This window comes from Apodemus sylvaticus, chromosome 4 (genome assembly GCF_947179515.1).
Source record: "Apodemus sylvaticus chromosome 4, mApoSyl1.1, whole genome shotgun sequence".
Classification (NCBI taxonomy): Eukaryota; Metazoa; Chordata; class Mammalia; order Rodentia; family Muridae; genus Apodemus; species Apodemus sylvaticus.
Window position 1 is genome coordinate 83,043,258 of NC_067475.1, and position 22,179 is coordinate 83,065,436.

Consider the following 22,179-nt stretch of genomic DNA (forward strand, 5'->3'; position numbering starts at 1 on the left):
TGTACTAAGCTCAAATCCAAATGGATCAAGGACCTCCACATAAAGCCAGACACTCTGAAGCTAATAGAAAAGAAACTGGGGAAGACCCTTGAGGACATCGGTACAGGGAGAAAGTTTCTGAACAGAACACCAATAGCGTATGCTCTAAGAGCAAGAATTGACAAATGGGACCTCATAAGGTTACAGAGTTTCTGTAAGGCAAAGGACACCATCAAGAGGACAGATCGGCAACCAACAAATTGGGAAAAGATCTTCACCAATCCTACATCAGATAGAGGGCTAATATCCAATATATATAAAGAACTCAAGAAGTTAGACTCCAGAAAACCGAACAACCCTATTAAAAAATGGGGTACAGAGTTAAACAAAGAATTCTCACCTGAAGAACTTCGGATGGCGGAGAAGCATCTTAAAAAATGCTCAACTTCATTAGTCATTAGGGAAATGCAAATCAAAACAACCCTAAGATTTCATCTTACACCAGTCAGAATGGCTAAGATTAAAAATTCAGGAGACAGCAGGTGTTGGAGAGGGTGCGGAGAAAGAGGAACACTCCTCCACTGCTGGTGGGGTTGCAAATTGGTACAACCACTCTGGAAAGCAGTCTGGCGGTTCCTCCGAAAACTGGGCACCTCACTTCCAGAAGATCCTGCTATACCACTCCTGGGCATATACCCAGAGGATTCCCCACCATGTAATAAGGATACATGCTCTACTATGTTCATAGCAGCCCTATTTATAATTGCCAGATGCTGGAAAGAACCCAGGTATCCCTCAACAGAAGAGTGGATACAAAAAATGTGGTATATCTACACAATGGAGTACTATTCAGCCATTAGAAACAATGAATTCATGAAATTCTTAGGCAAATGGATGGAGCTAGAGAACATCATACTAAGTGAGGTAACCCAGACTCAAAAGGTGAATCATGGTATGCACTCACTAATAAGTGGTTATTAACCTAGAAAACTGGAATACCCAAAACATAATCCACACATCAAATGAGATACAAGAAGAAAGCAGGAGTGGTCCCTGGTTCTGGAAAGACTCAGTGAAACAGTATTTGGCAAAACCAGAACGGGGAACTGGGAAGGGGTGGGAGGGAGGACAGGGGAAGAGAAGGGGGCTTACGGGACTTTCGGGGAGTGGGGGGGGCTAGAAAAGGGGAAATCATTTGAAATGTAAATAAATTATATCGAATAAAAAAAAAAAAGAAATGCACCCATTTTATGAATACAGTTGCTTTGCATGTTGGGTTATACTTGACTTTGAGTTGTGGCCATTCTAATGCTTGTGTAATGCTATCAGATATGTTGATCAAGGCAGCTTTACAGTACTAAATTCAGAGTACAAAGTTCTAAGTACTCTGGTTCAAAGAGAAACAAAGTTTTAGTTGAAAGTACAGCATGTAAATTTCCTGGCCATCCATATGGCAACAAAATTGTGATCTCTGTGGAGGTTGAGCCTTGATGTACACTGTACACTGTATGGATAAAGCCTGAAGTTTAAAATTGTCACTAATTGTATATGCCTTTAATTTACCCTAACTTTATTCTATTGAAAGAGTTCATGACGCTAGTTCTTGGAGCTGGAGACATGGCTCCGTGGCTATACACACTTGCTGCTCTTGCAGAAGACCCAGATTTGGGGCTCAGAACCACCATAACTCTAGCTCCATTACAATGCCCTCTTCTTGCTTCTGTAGGTACCCAAATCTATAAATACGCATACACATAATTAGAATTATTATTAGTTGTTTTAAAAAAACAGGTAGACTCTGTCTTCTGCTTGCTCAGCTGCACTGCATAGTTATTTTTTGGGTTGGGCCCACGCTCAGTTTCCTGACTTTACATTAATCTTAGTATAATAAGCTTTATTCCGTTTTAAAAGTATTCAACTACATATGAATCATGAATCAGTGGCTATAAAAATGAATGTCCTTTTCTATCAGCATAAAAATCAATATTTAGTTATGTAAGTATTTGATCAACTCTGATCTCTTCCTTAGCATGACAGTGAATGTAACATGTGCTTAGATTTAACAGGACATGAAAGAAAAGAGGCACAATCTGGTGTTGCCATATAAAACAGAAAATAGAAAGCATGATCAGCTTTTAATTCGTCTTCAGACAAATATATTATTGACTTTTAAAAATTTGTTTCCAAAGATCCAGCTAGACAAAGTGTGTGAGGTACACTCATTCCCTTCCCAGAATTAACTCAGCGGTGGTAGACAGTGGATGTGCTAGCCTGCAGACGTTGATTATCAAGTTTTAAAGAGTTTGTAAGCCAGCTATTATTTCTTAAGTTTTAACTATATGAATTTAAAGCCGGGCAGTAGTGGCATACACACTTGGGAGGCAGAGGCTGGTGGATTTCTGAGTTCGAGGCCAGCTTGGTCTTCAGAGTGAGTTCCAGGACAACCAAGACTGCACAGAAAAACCCTGTCTTAAAAAAAAAACCAAAACCCAAACTCAAACCCAAACCCAAACAACCCAAACTCAAACCCAAACCCAAACAACCCAAACTCAAACCCAAACCCAAAGCAAAAAAAAAACAAAAAAAACAAAAAAAAAACAAACAAAAAAACTATATGAATTTAAGATTAGGGTTTGGAGTGATGGCTCAGTGATTTGCTGCTGTTCCAGAGGAACTGAGTTCCCAGTACCCACATTAGATGGCGGAAAACTACCTGTGATTCCAGATCCAGGTGATCTGATTCCTTCTTTAGGCCTCCATGGGTACCATATATGTATGGCATACATGCACACAGAACTATACATAAATAAAAAAGCAAAAAGGATTCTTTAAACTTACAACTAAATAAACATGTTTTTAAAACCAAGGTAACACAGCACGTACTGGTTCCTAAATATTTTCTGTTATATGTGCTTAAGTTATTTATATTATGATATTTCAGTAGTAGAAATGTTATGTTGTATTGTACTGAACATCTTTTTGCTCTGAATTCAAATTCAGTGAGATCATATCAGAAGCTTGAAAAATCAGCTTCAGTTAGTGCAGATACCATAGAAATAAACATTAGCAATCTAACAAGATTGGGTTTATTTTAGCTTATTTTTCAAGGAGATGTGGTTTATTGTGGTGGAGGGAATGGCGGTGCTGGCCTCACTGTCCATGGTCAGGAGGCAGAGTAACTAGTTTCAGCTCATTTCCTCCTTCTCAGCTGAGGAAAAGGTGGTGTCCGTCTTCTCTTCCTCAGCTTAGTTTTCTTAACTATCACAGTGGGCAAATTCTCTGCCCATCCCAGGGGCTCACTTTTTGTTTGCTTTTTTCTTTTTCCCGTCACTGAGATTTTCAGTATTGAAAATATTCATTTTTGGTTAGGTGTCCTAGCACATGCCTGTTATCCCAGCACTTGGAGATGGCTGAAGATTCTTAGAAATTATCCTTAGTCTGAGGTCTGGGAGCTCTTGTCTCATACGAGCAAACAAACAGCGGGAAAGAGGAACCACAACTGCAGAAATAAACATTCATTTTAATTGAAAACAGTAGCTTCTAGGTTTTCATTAGTTTCAACATCTCAGACTAGAATGGATTGTTCCCTAGGCATATATTCCATTTCCTTGGTTTATTTTGTTTTAGTTTGTATTCTGGATATTGTGAACTAATCCTTTAAACTTACAACTAAATAAACATGTTTTTTAAAACCAAGGTAACACAAAACGTACTGGTTCCTAAATATTTTCTGTTATATGTGCTTAAGTTATTGAGGCTCATATATTTGAAAGCTTAGTCACCAGGGAGTGGAACTGTTTGAAAGGATTAGAAAGATTAGGAGGTAGGGCCTTGTGGGAAGAAGTGTGGCACTGGGGGTGGCCTTTGAAGCTTCAGAAGCCCACACCAGATCCAGTGTTTCTCTGCCTGTAGATCAGGTTGTAGCTCTCAGCTACTTCTCAAGCTCCATGTCTGCCTCTGTGCTGCCATGGTCTCCAACATGCTAATAACAGGCTAACCTCTGCAATTGTAAGCAAGACCCCAATTAATTGCTTTAGTTCTAAGAGATGCTTTGGTCATGGTGTCTCTTCACAGCAATAGAATATTGACTGAGATAGATATTGAGATATGGAGAGTCCAGTCTATTAGTTTCTCCTCTTATACTATTTCCTTTGTATAGTGGGTAATTTTCTCAATAGGGCTTCATTTACAAACTGTTTCTTGACGATGACTCTTCTATCTCGATATTTTCTTTTTTGGTTGTGTTCCTTTGGGTCTTTCAATTCCAATAAAATTCAAGGGTTGGAGATGTAGGTAGACAGAATTTGAGATGACCTTACTAGATCTGTCCTTTCCTGGATTCTCTTTCTCCTCCTCCTTTTTCCCCCACTAGTTTAAAAAGGCCAGCTTTCTCTATATGTTCCCAGCCAAAAGTAAAGTGATTATTCAAATTTTGTGTTTGAGAGTCTGTGGGATGTATGTATACAAATATATGCATAGAGATAGAGACAGGCAGATGGACGTTTTTATTCTCTTTCTGTGTAAAACATTATTTATTTGCCAAATGATGCTGCACTGTTTCTGGTAGCTGTGGTATTGAGTGAATCCTAGGCCTGAGGTCCTACCATACCACAAACATGACTGGTAAGTCATGTTTCTATGTGCACTCTTCAAAGTCTGAGCATAAGGGCCATTGTCTCAGTACTTCTGCTCATGCCAGTTGGGGAAAGGAAACTAAGCTGCCACAACTTGGGAAGTTTAGACCTTTGGGTGACATCCATGAATGTTGGGTTACCATGAAGGCCATTCGATAAGTAAAGCATAGAGAAATACTTTTCCTGCTGTTTAAGGGGTCAGATGGCATTAGAGTCTGATGCTGCCTTATTCCCTTTGGGTTGGTTATTGCTCAGGGCTGTCTGCGCTCTAATAGGCACTGGTAAATTGTAGGTGATAGATGCTGATGTGCATGTATGGAGAAGGTGCAGAGCAGACATTTGGGAGGAGCATTGTCTTTGATGAGAGAAATGATGAGCTGGTTATAGTTGGAAAGAGGAAGCTAGCCCCTCAAGACTATTTTCATGGAGTTTCCCTACCATTCAAGTTGTGTTGGCATCTTCCACCCAGTTGGACAACTGAGGATAGGAGAGGAAGCTCTTTAAGGTTGGTGATGTCCTAGAAAACAGGACTCTTTCAGTTGAGAACTCATTAGGGGTTTTTAGTTTGTTTTTCAAGACAGGGTGTCTGTGCAGTCCTGACAGTCTAGGAACTTGCTTTGTAGAGCAGGCTGGCCTTGGAACTCAGAGATCCATGTGCCTCTGCCTCCCAAGTAGTGGGACTTGGGTGTGTACCACCACAAACCAACTAACCCAGAAGGTTTTTTTTTTTTTTAATCTGTTTTAAAAAAATCTTTCAGAGAATTCTCAGTGATGTTTTTTTCAAGTGTTAATGATAAATCCAGAGTCTTGCTAATAAGTTTTTTAATTGTATTTTTGATTCAGGTCTGTAGGTTAACTGTACATGTATACACACATTTGTAATTAGTTGTTCATTATGGTTTTGGTAACCACAGTGTAAGTGAGACAGTAGCTAGATTCAGGTGTCAGCATTAAAGCACATGTCCATTGGGAGTTACTGATCTGTCCCTGACAAATAGTTATCCCAGGATCATTATTTTAGTGGCTATCCTTGTTAAAATATAAAGAATGAGTAACACTTTTAAAGACATCAGTGACTAACAAATAGTGGGGAGGAAAGATGGTCATTAGTTCTCAATGGAAAGTTGAATAAACTTGGTTTACTTTGAAGGTTTTAAAAATTTAAAGTTGGTGAAAGTAATTTTAAGATTCTTTGTATAAAATTCTCACATTAATTTGTTGGAAAAACCTTAAAACATTGCTGAAGTGCAACTGTTTTAACAGTAATAATTGATGTTCTTCTATTGTTTAATCTCTGAAAAATTATACTTCATATGGTTATAAAATTAAGGATTATGTTTTTAACTACTGCTTTGCTTTTTGAACTATAAAACTAGAGGATAAAACTAGTTCTTCTGGTTCATACATTTAAAATTTTTGTTATATTAAGAAAGTTTTTCCTATAGACAGAAGCTTATTTTGAAGTCCATTAAATAGGACAAGTAGACCCTATTTGTGTAAGTTATACACCAAACATAGCTTTCTGAAGTATTTCTCCTATTATGAGTGGTGATCTAGCATAGTTCTAAGAGGCAAGGAAGATGCCCCTGGTATTTGTCATCTGTAACTTTTGTTTAAATCAAAGAATTTAGATTGAATACAAAGAAAACATCCAGATATATTTATTTCACTGTATTGCCATCATGTTGAACATATGTGAAAATAATATATGGATAATACATAAAGTTAATAAAATATTAGATTGGTAGATAGTAAGTGTATGCGAATACATCTTAAAAATGTGCCCTTTGTAGTTTGGCATTAAGTATGGCTTTTTCTCTTCTCTTTAAAAAATTAAATTTTTTTTTTTTAATTTAGGTGTCTGCCATGGCTCAAGAGTCTCCCAAAAATTCTGCAGCAGAAATTCCAGTAACTAGTAATGGAGAAGTTGACGATGCCCATGAACACGGCTATAATAGGGTAAGAGCTCTTTACCTCCTATTAGTGCAAAGAATCATGGTAAATTTTTGTCAATAATCTGAGGACTAGGATAGGCTGTGGCACTGATTTGTCAAGGTCAAGCTCCTGGGCCACAAGCTTCACTATTCAGCTCACTGATAGACAGCCTACAAAAAACCCCAAAGATTTATGTCATAACCAGAATGACAATGTATCTTGCAGTTTTGGCATATAATTTTATATAGTTATTATTTTACTTTGATAAGAAAAATTAAATGTAGTATTTTACCTTTTAAATATTATTTATAAATATTAATACATCCTTTTAAAATGAATCATCTAACTGCTTTTTTAAAAAGTATATAATTCCTTAGAGGCTGTTTTTGATTTTGCTGTTGTTTTGTTATTTTCGGTTGCTGTGATAAAGTACCATGACCAGAAAGGGCTCATGGGAGAGAAAGACTATTTTGGCTGTTTCCAGAAAGATAATCTTAGTGGGTGGGGAGTCCTGGCTCAGACATTGGAGCAGGAAGCTGGCAGATCAAATTTCTGCCCATATACAGGAAGTGTAAGTTTAGAACAGGAAGTGTAGTGAGGCTGTAAACTCTCAAGCCTATCCCCAGGCTCTGTCATAGAGGTTCTTTAACCTCCTCAAGCAATGCCATGGCTGGGGACCAAGTGTGCACACCCAGGAGCCCGTGTGGGACATGTTCATTAGAGCCCCATAGCACCTAACATCCTGAAAGTGGACAGACAGAAACTGAAATTTGAGGTGTGTTTTTTGTGTGCGAATGTGTTGGGATTGAGGCTGGGACCTTGTGAGTGGTAAGCTTCATCTCTGCTACTGAGCTACAACCCTAGCATAGTGCAATTAATTTTGCTCTGCCTTGGAATTCAGTTTAATGCATTCTAACGAAACAATGCAAGATTGGGTTCAAATATCACCTGTGTTGTTTCTAACAGTGAACCCTTGATAGTGTTTCTTATATATAAACATATTTAATTAGTTTTAATTAATAAGATGAGTAATGTGCCTTTTAAAGTCAGAAATGATAGCAATGCTTCTTAGTTTTGAGATTAAACATTCTTCTAATGACATTTGATCCAAGCATACAACTTGTTATTAGAGTCTGTCTCATACACGGGAAAGCTCCAGTGTGGAGTGTATGGCTCTATGAACCACCACTGAATAAGGATTCAGAAAATTTCCAGGAACTCAGACCATTCCCTCATTGCCTGTTGCTATGCAGTACGCTTCCCCCTTTCTGGAGGTGGAGTGGGGGGTGCCACTAATGTAAATCTGTTTAGATATGTATGTATGTATGTATGTATGTATGTATGTATGATTGTATGTATGTATGTATTTGGTTGGCTGGTTGATTGGTTAGTTTGTTAGTTTGGCATGCATTTGGTTGGCTGGTTGGTTGGTTAGTTTGTTGTTTTGAGACAGGGCCATCTTATGTAACCTAGGCTGTTCTCTAGCTTGTGATCCCCTTCCACAGTTCCCAAACCCCAAATACAAGATGTGCAAGCATGCATAGCCAGTGGACTGCTTTTTACTGTCCTTTTGATTATAAGTGGGATTGTACAGTTTGGATTTTGTGAATTCATTTTGACTAAACATATGAAACTCATTTGTATTGTTGCTTGTAGCACTATTTTGTTCTTTGAATTGTATTATAGTTTTCTGTTTATAATCTGGTTTTGGTGGGTGGATAGTTAGGATGTGTCTAGTCCTTGTCCATTATGAATAAAATTGCTTTTCCCACACCTGTACAGATTTTTGTCATACACAGTCAACTGCTGAAGGAATAGAAATAAAATGTACAGGTTCTGAGTACACAGATGTTGACAGTGTCACTAGCAGTGATTAAGAGTTCTAGTGTTCAGCATCTTAGATAGTTCTTCATATTTGATGTATAGTTCCACCTTAGCCATTCTTATAGAGGTAAAATGATGACCTGTTTATCCACTTCTCTGATGATCAATGATATTGAGTAGTTGGACCACCATTTGGGTATTGTTTTTTGTGAAGTGACTTTTCTAGTGCCAGTGTTTAATTGGGTGTGAATGTTTTTCTAATTTGTAGAAATTTATATTCATTCTGGTTTTAAGTTTCCTCTTTGAATTCACATGTTACAGTGATAGCTTCCTTTCACACAGGATTTGTAATCTATAAATGGGCATCTTTTATCTTCTTCGAAGTATTATATATTACTTCTATAAAACAGTGGCTTTCATTGAACAATTTCATATATATATATATTGGTCGTATTTACCCAAGTGGTATCTTTTAATGAGTAAGTTTGCTGAAAGTAGGCCAGGTTGGCCTTAAGCTTCTAGTCATTCTGTTCAGTCTTAACAGGTGTTTGCCACCCGTTTTACCAGAGGTTGGAAATTTTAATGAAGTCCAATTTATCTTTCCTTTGGTCTTTGCTATCCCATTTAAGGAATCTTGGCTTACCCAGTTTTCATGAAGAAACTTTTATAAGTTGTATTTTGCTTTTCACATGTAGATCTGTAGTTTATCTGAATTAACTTTAACTTTGAATATAATTTGAATATTAATGCATAGTTTGCTTTCCCTCTTTTTAACTAATATTATACAATTATTCCAGCACCATTTTCTAAAAAGACTTTTTTTGTGTGTTTGGAAAATGAAGCTGGTTGTGGAAGTTTATGCCTATAACTTAGCACTTGGAAGGCTGAGCTAGGAAGATTGCTGCAGTTGAAAGTCAGCCTGGCTGATAGAGTCAGTCTGTCAACACAAACAAGTGAACAATTGAATCTATATCTTACCCAGAAGTTAACTCAGATGGATTAAAGACTTCCTGCCTGACTCTGTAAAACTTCTAGAAGTATGCATAGAGAAAGGCTCCATGGCTTTGGTTTTAGCCATGAGTTCCCTGGGACAACAGCAAAAGCAGAAATAAAAAGAATTCTATCAAAGTCAAAATGTTCCACATTGCAAATGAGACAGTGAACAATGAAAAAAAAAAAAAAAAAGAAAGCTTGTAGAACAAGAGAGAGACTTAGAGACCATAGACTTAATGGAGTCTGTGTCCACACTGTCAGCAGCTGACCGCCAGCCAAAAGGAGCAAAGCACCCAAGTAAGCTTTCTGTCTTTACTTTCCCTCCTTCCTTCCCCCCTCCCTCCTTCCTTCCCTCCCTCCCTCCTTCCCTCTTTCCCTCCCTCGCTCCTTTCCTTGTGCCAAGGGTGGAGCCCAGAGCCTACTGTCTACTGTATGCCACGAAGTACTCTGCTATCTAATTACAGCCATCAGCATTTTCCCAAAAAACACTGCCAGTAGACAAAAATATATAATATTCTCAACATCTCTGACCCACCAGGGAACTACAAATTAAAACCACAGTGAATTATCTTCTCATACTTACTAGGGTAACTTTTATCAGTAGAAAAACAAGAGTGTTTGAGGTGTTAGAGCACTTGACTAGCTGTTTTAAGGTATTTTTATTCTCTCACTGATTTTTAAAGACATAAATATAAAACAAATATTGGGCATTGTGGAGAACCTTTAAGTATAACACTGGATGTTTTAGTTGCGTCTCAGTTGCTGTGCTAAGAAAAGGCAGCCCCAGAAGGGTTGACTGGACTTCAGAGTATAGAAGGGAGAGTGGCAGCAGGCAGCAGACGTGGTGCTGGACAGCAAGCAGCCGAGCAGAAAGATCTAACTGGGAATGCTGGGGGATATTTTGAAATGTCAGAGCCCACCTCCAGTGACATTTCCTTCAGAAGGCCACAGCCCTAATCCTTCCCAAGCAGTTAAATAAATGAACCAATGGAAGTAAACAGCTACTTTAAAAACAGTATAGAGATTCCTTTAAAAAAAAAAACATAGTTGAAGTAGAAAAGAGACAGTCTCATCTCAGGGTGTATATTAAATAAAACAACAGTTGTTATTTCTAGTTATTTCAGTGTTATTTCTAATAGCCAAGATATAGAAACAACCTAGGTATCCATTAGGTTGGATAGGTGCAGAAAACAAACATATATACATACACATATTTTTGCACACAAACACACATGCGTATATTACACAAGGGAATACCATCTGTCATTAAAACAAGGAGATCCTGAGCGAGTGTGGTGGTAAATATGCTGAGAACTGATGCTTGAGACTTAGTCCTAGGCCAGTCTAGGCTGCACTGTGATACTTGTTCTCAACACCAAGGGAGAGTTGCTGAGGGAGAAGGTGACTGTGAGAAAGAATGAAGGGCCTTACCGTACTCCGTTATAGCATGGGCTAACCTGGAAGGGCTCTCTGTCTAGGCCAAGTAGGGGGAGTCAGATACAGAAAGGGAAGGAAATATGTGTGATCTCATTTTTGTAGTGAGAGTCTCTTTGTTATCTTCAAAAAACTCAAAATCATAGCAAAAGAATGGGAGGGTGGATGGGCAGGTGCTGGTCAAGGTGGCAGCTTTAGATTTTGAGTATGTTCTGAAAACACAATGCATAGCATGGTTAATAGTGTGCTATATACTTGAAATTTGCTAAGATCTGGGACATTTTAGGACACACACACATGCATACACACACGCACACAGTTAAGTAAGGTGATAGATATGTTAACATGTTAATTAGCTTGGTTGTGATTATTTCACAGTGTATATATATCAAAACATATGCTTCTGACTTACAGTTCATTGTGTACAGTTTTGTAATTATATATTAATGTAGAGAGAATATCTATGGCCTGTGGCTTAGGCAGGAAATAGAGGTGGGACATCCAGGAGAGAGAAAGGATTCTGGGGGAGAGCCAGGTAGGAGATTGGCAGGAAGCTGTGATAGGCCTGATGCGTGGGACCTGAGCTCAGGGAACCAACCACGTGGCAGAATGTAGGTTAAAATAATGGCTTATCTTTAGTTATGACCTAGTCAGAGAAGAGCCTAGCTTTATGGCCAAGGTATCTATAAATATTATTTGAGTCTGAGTCTTATTTCTGGGAGCATGGGGCTGGGAGGCAGAATTAACTTCAGCATATTAATACATCTGATTTTATGTGAGACTTTATGCTTTTAAAGTACAATATATATTAAATAAATAAAAAGTATTGTAAAATTTTAAATAAATGGGGTACTTTTCCTTCACTAAGAGCTTTTGCTATTAATATGAAACTAGGCTATTTATACATGGTTTTGGGTTTGAACTCTGTTTTATTTCTTGGTCTGTCCTTGAAACCACATCACACTTACTCACTGTAATAATGAAATTGGGCAAAACTACCAGTTTCATCCTGGATATCTGGCAGCTCATTGCTCCAGTGTTCTTCCTCAGGGTAACTTTGTACATCAAATCCTTTAATGGGTCTTCAGAGGCTTGCCTGTGAGCATTGCTTATAGGAAGTACTTTGCTTATGCAGCCAAAGCTAGTTAAGTAACTTGCCCATCTGCAGATTTGTTCTTCATTAGTATCAAATTCTCCTTTTGGAGATTGCCCTCCAACATTATTTCACTTCATTTTAGAAGGCAAAGAAGGGAAAAAGATGTTTGTCTTGGAGCCCTCTCCATATTGGGCATGTGCTTTTATCAGTGGCAGTGTTCCTGGAGAAGCATTAATCTGTTTACAGCAGTGTGTCCTCCCTCACCACACAGAGAAGCTCGACACCATAATGCTTGCTGCTGTGTGTAACCCACTCTTGACTGTGTCAGGAGTCTCTGACATAGTTGATATCTTTTAGTTAAAATTAACTTTAGTTGGGTGCCTTTCCTCAAGAGTGGAAACTATTTCAAAGCATCTTTTGATGTTTCCAATATATTTATACATCTGCTAACCTAAATGTTAGTTGCCTTCTCATTTCATTTTCCTAGTTAATGAACAGGAAATTGTGTTTAACCCCAAATATTTTAATAAAAGTGGAGTTTTAGAAAGAAAGAGTCAAATGCATTGACTGGTGTTAGACTATAGATGTTTATAGAACAGCAAAGTAGTCTCATGGGGCTGGATTCCTGAACATATTTCAGAGAAACATACATCCTTCTTCCTTCATGGCTGTTCATTTAGATCTTGTACCTTTTTCTTGCCTTTGCATAACAGTCACCGTCTTTGTCAGGGTTTCTATTGCTGCAAGCAAACTTGGGAGGAAAGGCTTTATTCAGCTTACACTTCCACAGGGTTCCATATCACCAAAGGAAGTCAGGACAGGAACTCACACAGGGCAGAAACTTGGAGGCAGGAGCCAATCCAGAGGCCATGGAGGGTGCTGCTTATTGGATTGCTTCCCCTGGCTTGCTCATCCTGCCTTCTTGTAGAACCCAGAATTCACAATGGGCTAGGCCCTCTCTCCTTGATCACTAAGAGAAAATGCCTTAAAGCTGGATCTCATGGAGAGTTGTTCTCAACTGAGGCTCCTTTTCTGTGATAACTCTAGCTGTGTCAAGTTGACACACAAAACCAGCCAGTACAGTCAGTCACTTTAAAATTACAGTCTCATATGAACATGTTACTGAGCTGCAATGATTTGGTTGGCCAGCTGGTGTCACTGTGGCACAAGCAATGAAACTTAAACCTGTTGAAGTTGGTATTTTGGTTTCTCAGTACAGATTGTGGTTTGTTCTGAGAGGCCATCCTCTGCATTCTGCTTCTGTAGAGGTTATAATGACCGTGCTCATACTAGAACTGCACCAGCTCTGCAGTCCTTCGCCCATCTCCGCACCTCTAGACATGAGTGAGGCAGTGAGCTTGCTCTCTCGGCCTCCACCGCCCCTCAGCAAAGATACTCTTATTTTCTTTCTTTCTTTCTTTCTTTCTTTCTTTCTTTCTTTCTTTCTTTCTTTCTTTCTTTCTTTCTTTCTTTCTTTCTTTCTTTCCTTTCTTTCCTTTCTTTCCTTTCTTTCCTTTCTTCCCTTTCTTCCCTTTCTTCCCTTTCTTCCCTTTCTTCCCTTTCTTCCCTTTCTTCCCTTTCTTCCCTTTCTTCCCTTTCTTCCCTTTCTTCCCTTTCTTCCCTTTCTTCCCTTTCTTCCCTTTCTTCCCTTTCTTCCCTTTCTTCCCTTTCTTCCCTTTCTTCCCTTTCCTTCCTTTCCTTCCTTTCCTTCCTTTCCTTCCTTTCCTTCCTTTCCTTCCTTTCCTTCCTTTCCTTCTTTTCTTTCCTTTCTTTCCTTTCTTTTCTTTCCTTTCTTTTCTTTCTTTTCTTTCTTTCTTTCTTTCTTTCTTTCTTTCTTTCTTTCTTTCTTTCTTTCTTTCTTTCTTTCTTTCTTTCTTTCTTTCTTTCTTTCTTTCTTTCTTTCTTTCTTTCTTTCTTTTTTTTTTTTTTTTTTTTGGATTTGGTTTTTCCAAGACAGAGTTTCTCTGTGTAGCCCTGGCTGTCCTGGAACTCACTCTATAGACCAGGCTGGCCTCGAACTCAGAAATCCGCCTGCCTCTGCCTCCCAGAGTGCTGAGATTACAGGCATGCGCCGCCACCGCCTGGCATATACTGTTATTTTCTAAGTAAAGCAATTTTTGTTCTTTACAGTTTAATCTTCACATATGTCAATTTACTCTCTAGTTTTGAGCTGTTTATTATTTACAATGGATGCTGTTAACAATTACTAAAGAGCAATCGGGTGAAGTGGTATAACCCTGCCAGCCCTCTGCTTAGGGGCCAGAGGCTCAGGCTCAGCTACACAGTAAGTGCAAGGCTGACTGGACAACATGAGGCTGGCCCTGAAACAACAGAAATAGAAAGCAAAAATGAAATGTGATGGATGTTGTTACTTCGTTTCTTAAATAGTAGCTAGATATTTGCAAGTTGTAGCTTGAGTTGAAGAGAAGCAAACACAAGTTACACATGGTTGAGTCTTCTTGTCAGTTCAACTCTAATGATCAGCTTAGGGAAATGACTTCATTAGAAATCACAGAAAGGGAACTTTGTTGTGGAATGTCCAGCACAAACGTGCATAGCTTAGGTGTTTCCCAGCTCTGCACTCCGTAGAAATTGCATACATAGAGCAAACTATCAAAGCTTCCTATTAAATTCAGGGAGTTATAATCCAGGATCATTGGGACTTCAAATTAACGAGTTGAGTAGGAATTTGTTAGAGACCTTTGTTTGTCTCTCACTACTTTATTTTACGACAGGCAGAGGGGCCTGTATGCTCAGATGTAGTTACTAGCATTATATAGCTATCCCAGAAGCCTGTGTGACTTGGCTGTAATTTCAGTGAGGGGCAAGAATTTTTCATTCATTTCTGTATTTCCAAGCCTGGCAAAAATGTTTGGTGTGTAATAGAGGCTTTCATTTCATAAATGTTTTATGAATGAACACTTAGTTTTTTGTTAGAGTTGGCCTAGAAATAAGGCTTCTAGACCTCGAAGTAGGGGGGAGGTATTCCACTTTCAGATTGACTGCACATTGCACCCTTATCTGTGCTGCTTGGGCTGTTGTTTGCTTTGTATATAAGCAGTCTTTGTTGTTGTTTTTAATGGCATGTGGAAAAATGATAGACTTGGTCAAATAAAGCACACTGATAGGTAGAAGAAATGATTACCTGAGGAACTGCTGATCCAACTGAGAGCTAAAGATGAGCTAGACAGAGGAAGGATGAGGAGCCTTGTTCTCAGAAAGTAACTGTAAGGAATCTAGAGGAGGTATACAGACCATATTACTTAGGGTTTACCTGGCAAAGTGTGTGTGTGTGTGTGTGTGTGTGTGTGTGTGTGTGTGTGTGTGAGAGAGAGAGAGAGAGAGAGAGAGAGAGAGAGAGAATGAATATATGAATCTGAATGTTGGAGTGGGCCTAAATGATGAGAAATGACTCTAGAGAGATAAGTAGACCCTGCAAAATCTTAAAGCCATGTTAAGGTACTAGCTTATGTCACAGTCAGTGCAGCACAAAACAGCATAAAAATGGCTTATCTATCTCAATCACATTCCCATTTTAGAAGGTTGTATCTGAGCTGGACATAGTGGTACACACCTTAAGTCCTCATACTGGGGAGGCAAAGGCAGAAGGATTGTGAGTTAGAAGGGAGCCTGGGCTGCTTAGCAACTTCTGTAGCCAGACCCTGTGGGGAAAAGGCGGGGGTTAAAGGGAGGAGGGCAAAGAAAGTTGTTTCTCACTACAGTGTAAAGATTCCATTGCAGGGCTGACAGGACAAGAGACAAGGAAAACAAGGATAGTCACCAAGAGAAGACAGGTAAGACCTAGACTCTGGTAGAGAAAGTGGAGCCATTGATGACAGCAGACTATTTAAGATAGACAGGTGGAGACCAGTGTGGGGTGTGCACGGGTGTAGAAGCTGTTTAGGTTGTAACATACTCGAAGGATCCATACAGACGATAACTGATTAACAGCTCTTCCCTTACTAATGCTTTCCTTCCTAGCCAGAGTAAGGAGGGACAGTTAGTTCTTCTGCAGGTCTTCTCAGGTGGTTCAGTGTCCTGCACATGATTAAGTCTTAAAACATTTATTAACACTTTGTGAAACAACACATTCTTATTCAGAAGTAGATTGTTATGCCAAGTTTTAAATTGTGAGTTTAGCTTTTTTTTTTTTTTATATTTTTTTCCTTTTTTTTTATTCGATATATTTTTTATTTACATTTCAAATGATTTCCCCTTTCCTAGCCCCCCCCCCACTACCCGAAAGTCCCGTAAGCCCCCTTCTGTCCCCCTGCCCTCCCATCCACCCCTTCCCACTTCCCTGTTCTGGTTTTGCTGAATACTGCTTCACTGAGTCTTTCCAGAACAAGGGGCCACTCTTCCTTTCTTCTTGTACCTCATTTGATGTGTGGATTATGTTTTGGGTATTCCAGGTTTCTAGGTTAATATCCACTTATTAGTGAGTGCATACCATGATTCACCTTTTGAGTCTGGGTTACCTCTCATTTTGGCATCGAAGAGAGGCTCAGCAGTAAAGAGCTCTTGCTGCTCTGTAGTGAGGACTTGAGTCTGGACCCCAACACCCATGTCAACAGCTCACAGATACCTGTATCTCTAGCTCCGAGAGATTCCAGGGGTCTCCTGGCCTCCATAGGTACCCTGACAGACACTCGCAGACACACACACACACACACACACAACTCTAAAACTTTAGCATTTTTTAACCAGTATCAAAATATGCAAAACAAAGAGAAGTTCCTAAGGTTCGAATGAGCATTCTTTCATAACTTTGTAAAATCTAAGAGTCTGATTTTATATCATTTAAAGTACTAAAAATGCATAGAACATTTATTTCAAGTTTTTAAGGCATCATATTTGCTTATAGGCTAATTGAAAATGACTTTTAAACGTATTAAATACTTCAGTAGAGTTGAGACTTAAGCCATTTTAAGTTTGAATTGAATATCAGTAACATAAATATATGAAATGGGGATTTGGTATTTGTTATGAACAAACTAATTATTTTTGAAGTATACCTTGTAAAATGTAGAACTAAATACAGTAGCATACATTCCGTGAGTTATTAAGCTATGCAGTACCTTATAACTAAACACACACAAAAAAAACCTGAAAACTGACATGATACGAAGAAGGCACACTTGAAATTTTATACACTGTGAGGGTATATTGTATTACTTAGGAAATATAGCACCCCACAAAATAGACAAATTGACACACTCAGACTCTTGAATATTATCTCATAAATCACCATCTCCTATATTGAAGTATTTTGTACCATCAAGCTGCTAGTCTCTTTTCAGAATTTTGTACCACTTCATCCAGATGTTGCACTGTTTTGCATAATGTCAAGAGCTCTGCTTCTTGAAGGATTGCTACTTTCTGAGTCAAGGAGCCCTGGCCACCATGAAGTACTAACTCTGTCAGACTGGAGGCCGTCAGTTTTATTACTGATGGCATCTGTGCCACTTAGAAGTGTCCACAGCCAGATCTCTCTGTCTGCCATTTCTGTTAGTCCTTCCCTGCCTCACCTCACACCCGGCACTCCACTATACTACTTCTTTTAAGGATCTACATGGTGCTGTCTTTAAGGAAACAATTCAAAAATAAAATAAAATAAAATAAAATAAAATAAAATAAAAAAGAAAGCGATCCCGAGGCTAGTGTTCTTTCAGGTGAGTTCAGCTGTCCAGGAGTCCTGTATGTAGTTTGTATACTGCTCGTATTAGGTGCATTTTCTCTGTGATGAAGCAGCCGACAAAAGCAACCTGGTGGTTATTTTGTCTCACAGTTTGAGAGTGCAGTCCATCAGCACAGGGAAGTCATGGCAGCGGCTCTCGAGGCAGCTGCGATCACTGCCTTCCTATACAGAGTGAGACCTACCATGCACTGGTGTCACCACTCAGCTGGAAGACACGCCCAGAGGCTTATTTCTGTGCTAACTCTAAACCCTGTCAAGGTGATAGTGCAGAGTAAGGGTCAGAGGCATTTGACTGTGTTTAGATTTCTAAAGTCTTCATATTTTCCACAAGGAGAGCTTATCTTCACTAAAAGGTACATGCCTAAAAAGTTGTCATGCTTAATCAAGATGACATCCTTGAAAAAAACAGAGAGATTGGAAAGGAAGTGGATAAAGCAGGATGACTGTATTAGATTAAATAAGTTGCTAAATTAAAACAGCGAGTTCTGAATATTTACATTTTAATCCTATATTGTAGGGTAAAGTAACTATAAAGAAAGGATTTCTAAAACATGTACAGAGGGTATAGCTCGGTGGCAGAAGATTTTCATCTCACATATACAAGGCCCTGGTTTCTGTCCCAACACAGGGGGTGGGGGGCACTTATATCTTTTTGTTTTCTGTAAGTGGTCTCTGTGGAAAACATTGAGAGACCTCTCTCTCTCACACTCCAGAGGTGACTTAATTGGAAATCTGGAGCTGTAAGAAACCAGTGAGACCAAAGACCTGTATTTTTCTTTTGCCACTCAAGAGGCTTGTTGATTTCTGTGTTTGGAAGAAGGTTCTTGGCTTGGACTTGATGTACAGCAGGGGCTTGTGTGCCTTACACTCATCCAGAGCAGTATTCTTAGGAGTCTGGAGGTTTCTGGCTTTGGAGTATCCTCAGTAACAACAAGACCACTTCATCTTTCCATCTCTTTTTGGAAGCGTGTTTGCCACAGTGTCAACTACTGAATTGAGTTACTGTTACTGGAATTCATGGTCTGTCTGCTGGCTTCTTCCTCTCTTTTTGTTTGTTCTCTATACATATCTTATTTTTAGTATGAAATACTCCTACCCTTTAAAGGCTGTCTTTCCTGTATTTTTGTATTCATAGGCAGTTTCTGTTATATATTAGCATTTTAAATTCTTTTATTTATTATTTATTTTGCTTTTTAAATTTTGCTTCACTTTTATTTATTACCTTATATATTATTACTTTTATTTATTAAATAAATTTAAATAAATAAATAAAATAAAAATAATTTTATTAATTATTTTTGAGGTGGGTTCTTACTATCAGACTAGGCTCAGTACACCCTATTTTTGACTTCTCAGTAGCTGTGCTTAGCTACTGCACCCATTTAGTATGTAACATTTTAAAACTAGAAGCTCTCAGACTTAAAAGCTCTTTGTAGATGTGTTCTTTAGAGCAGTGAATATTAGAAGTTAATTATATGGTTGTTTTAAAATGCAGGCATGCCCTAATATAATTAAGATGCATTGTTAAGTGTATTACTTAACTATGGGTCAAGGATGAGTGCTTATAATTCCATGTTTGGAGATGATAAGAAGATACACTAATGACTTTGGTGTTTTCTACTGTCTGTCATTCAAAAGGTAAAAATCACTCATCCTAAATTATATGAAACATATGTAATCTACTGTTGATCCAACTTCAAACATTGAGCAGAGTTCTGTTTATAAATTAATATTGGAGGGTATTGTCCTTCGCACTGTGTGTGCTGTCTGTGAAGTAAGAATTATTAACCCTTAATTATCTCCATTCTATAATGCAGAAACTCAGCAAGTCAGAGAAGCTGCCTGGGGTCACGTGGTCCTAAGTGACTGAGCCTGGCCTGACTCCAGTGCACACGTTGCAGCTTTAAGTCAGACTGATCATTCCTGTTATTTTTTAAAAGTAATGAATCTACTTGATGTCAGAGCTAATTCTTTCCTGATAACCAAAGTGCCAACAGTCTTGTTTTCTTTCTGAAATTTTGCCTGCATCTTTCAGTCTAGAAAGTATATTGTAATTCAGACATGACCTCAACCCTACCACAATGTAAATATTTTTCACACTGAAGTTGATGAATGCTTTTGTTTCAGTTACTATTAGTAACAAATCACTTGAGATACCCCTTGCTACAATACCAGTGAAGATGCCGGTATGGTGAAGTGTCAGGGTTGAGGACTGTAGCATTCAGAAGCTGTTCTCAGACATACTTCCTCCAGTTGATGTATTTTTGTTATACATCACGCAGTAGCTGGTCTAGCTAGGAAGTTATGAAATTTAAGTTTGAAAGTAGAATAAAGTTTTTCAGAACTAAGAAAAGATGCCTAAAAGATAAAACTATAGTCACTTACTACAATAAAGTAAAAGTTTAGGTTTATATCTAGTTTACAAATGCTATGAAAACATATAGGAAATTAATCAATGTGTATTTAGTTTTCTATTCTTAGGAATAGTTAGGTCTGGGAGAAATATTAAAAATGGATTAATATTTCAGTTATTAAAATGGGTCATTAGAGTATAAAAGAAAGAACAATCATAAGCAATATTAAAGATCAGGGATATCCCTAGGTGGGATTGGCTTTGATTGCCGTGTGTTTAATTACAGGTCATGCATGCTAAGTGACATGGGTGTAGTCCCAGCACCCAAGAGGCTGAAGTAGAAGAGTTGCAGGTTTAAAGCCAACATGGGGTAGACTAGCAAAGTCCTGCTTTTAAAATAAGAATGCATTTTAAGTCTTGTATTTCTTTAAATACTTAGGGTTACATGTGGTATAGCCATTCAGCAGGTTTTAGACCTGGGTACGCAATCTTAATGGAATCCCAAGGATTCCTCCAGCGGTGATCTCAAAGTTTGGGAAAGACACAAGTTTATGCTTGGTCACCAGAGGAGATTGTTCATAGAAGCCCGTCCTCAGGAAATGCTTACAACTCTCAGGATAGTTGTAGCAAACAAAGATGAGAAACATAGTCATCTTTATTTTATTCTGGCCACTTTGTGTATGTTGCCAAGTTCTACATTGATAATAGTGGAAGATGCAGAACAATGTGTTGGGCAAGAAAAGCATAATGGATACACTTAAGAACTAGAGGAATTTCAGGAATCGGAGAGTTCTTTAGCAAGCAGTCAGAAGTTTGGGTTTATATCTAGTCTACAAATGCTATGAAAACCTGTAGGAAATTAATCAATGTGTATTTGGTTTTCTATTCTTAGGAATAGTTAGGTCTGGGAGAAATCTACAAATCTGTCTACAAATCGTGTTGTTGCTACAGATGTCATTAACCTGTGCTAAAGTATTTTTACTCTAGTAGCAGAGTGGATGGAGTTACTGAAACTCAGCTGTGTGTTTACCAACTTAAATCCCCGTCTATCCTTTCTAAGTGGATATAAAGCTGTGATGTCAGTTGTATGGATCAGATATTCCACTTACTATGATTCCAAACATGTAGCAGATTTTCAGCACAAGTTTTCATTTGAATTTATTCCTGAATTTCATGGGGAATGGAGTGGGTCTACTTCTCTAACTTTAGGCTGGCCTTGGATGAGATAGAATGGTCTTGCCATCAGCTTAGAATTCTTATGTACTGTTCTTATATGTTCCAAGTTTACATTCTTAAAGTAGTTCTTTCACTACATCAAGCACATCTGCTATTTAGAACTCACTTTTTAATTCAGTTAGGACTAATCCTCCTATTTTATCTGGCCTTCTAATTCCTGCTCCTCATCTCCCAGTGAGACTTTAGCTTGCTCTGACCCTGCATTGGCTGCTGGCCTCCCTGCTTTGACAATAATGTGGTAGTAACTGCCCAGTCTCCTGCCTCCTCTTCTGCAAGGGTCTTTGTTGGCCAAGGTACATCCTGCTTTACCCTCATTTCCATCTCTCCAGGTCTTCCGTGTCATGATAGCTTAAACTGTTATCGGTGTAAAGGGTGGTCACATTCAGCATCCACTGTATCTCCTAAGTAGCAGTCTTGCTGTATCAGCACAGACTGCCATGGTAGTTTAAGGAGATAATGTGTGGAAAGAGAAAAATAGCACAAAATGTGGTAACAGGCACAATTCTGAAATTTTATGTGCTGTGAGATCTTTTACCAATTTTTTTTCTTTTATTCAAATGTTACCAAGGATTTGAAGCATTCATTACCGTCTGGACTTGGACTCTCAGAAACTCAAATTACATCTCATGGCTTTGACAGTACCAAAGAGGGGGTTATTGAAGCAGGAGCATCCCAAGGTAAGAACCCACATATTACAGAGGGAGCTGAAGCAGAGGATGGCAGGTTCACTAAGCACTGCTTCTGTTAAAGAAGACGGATTGAGCTCTTTATTTCTCTGATGAAAAGTGACCATAAACATAATCACCTTTCTCTTCAATTTAAGTAGTTTAAGTATTATTTTGCTGCTCTTCATAGAAATACATTGGCATGAGTAATTTACTGATAACCTCCTTTCCAGGATGCAGCATGCCACACGCCAGGTACATGCTTACCACTCATGCATGGCCCCTTCAGGTTACTACGTAAGGAATACTTTTTAATATTGTGAAATAAAGCA

General features: G+C 38.5%; 1 protein-coding gene across 3 annotated transcripts in view; it reads left to right on the plus strand.

The window, feature by feature from the left end:
* The window catches only part of Arfip1 (ADP ribosylation factor interacting protein 1), a 90,658-nt gene that overhangs the window by 27,319 nt on the left and 41,160 nt on the right, over window positions 1-22,179 (plus strand). For all 3 annotated transcript variants that reach the window (XM_052180274.1, XM_052180273.1, XM_052180275.1), the window contains 2 exons: window positions 6,471-6,572; window positions 21,751-21,859. In XM_052180274.1, coding sequence (XP_052036234.1) covers window positions 6,480-6,572; window positions 21,751-21,859 — 202 coding nt within the window. In that variant the 5' untranslated portion in view covers window positions 6,471-6,479. The remainder of the gene's footprint in view (window positions 1-6,470; window positions 6,573-21,750; window positions 21,860-22,179) is intronic.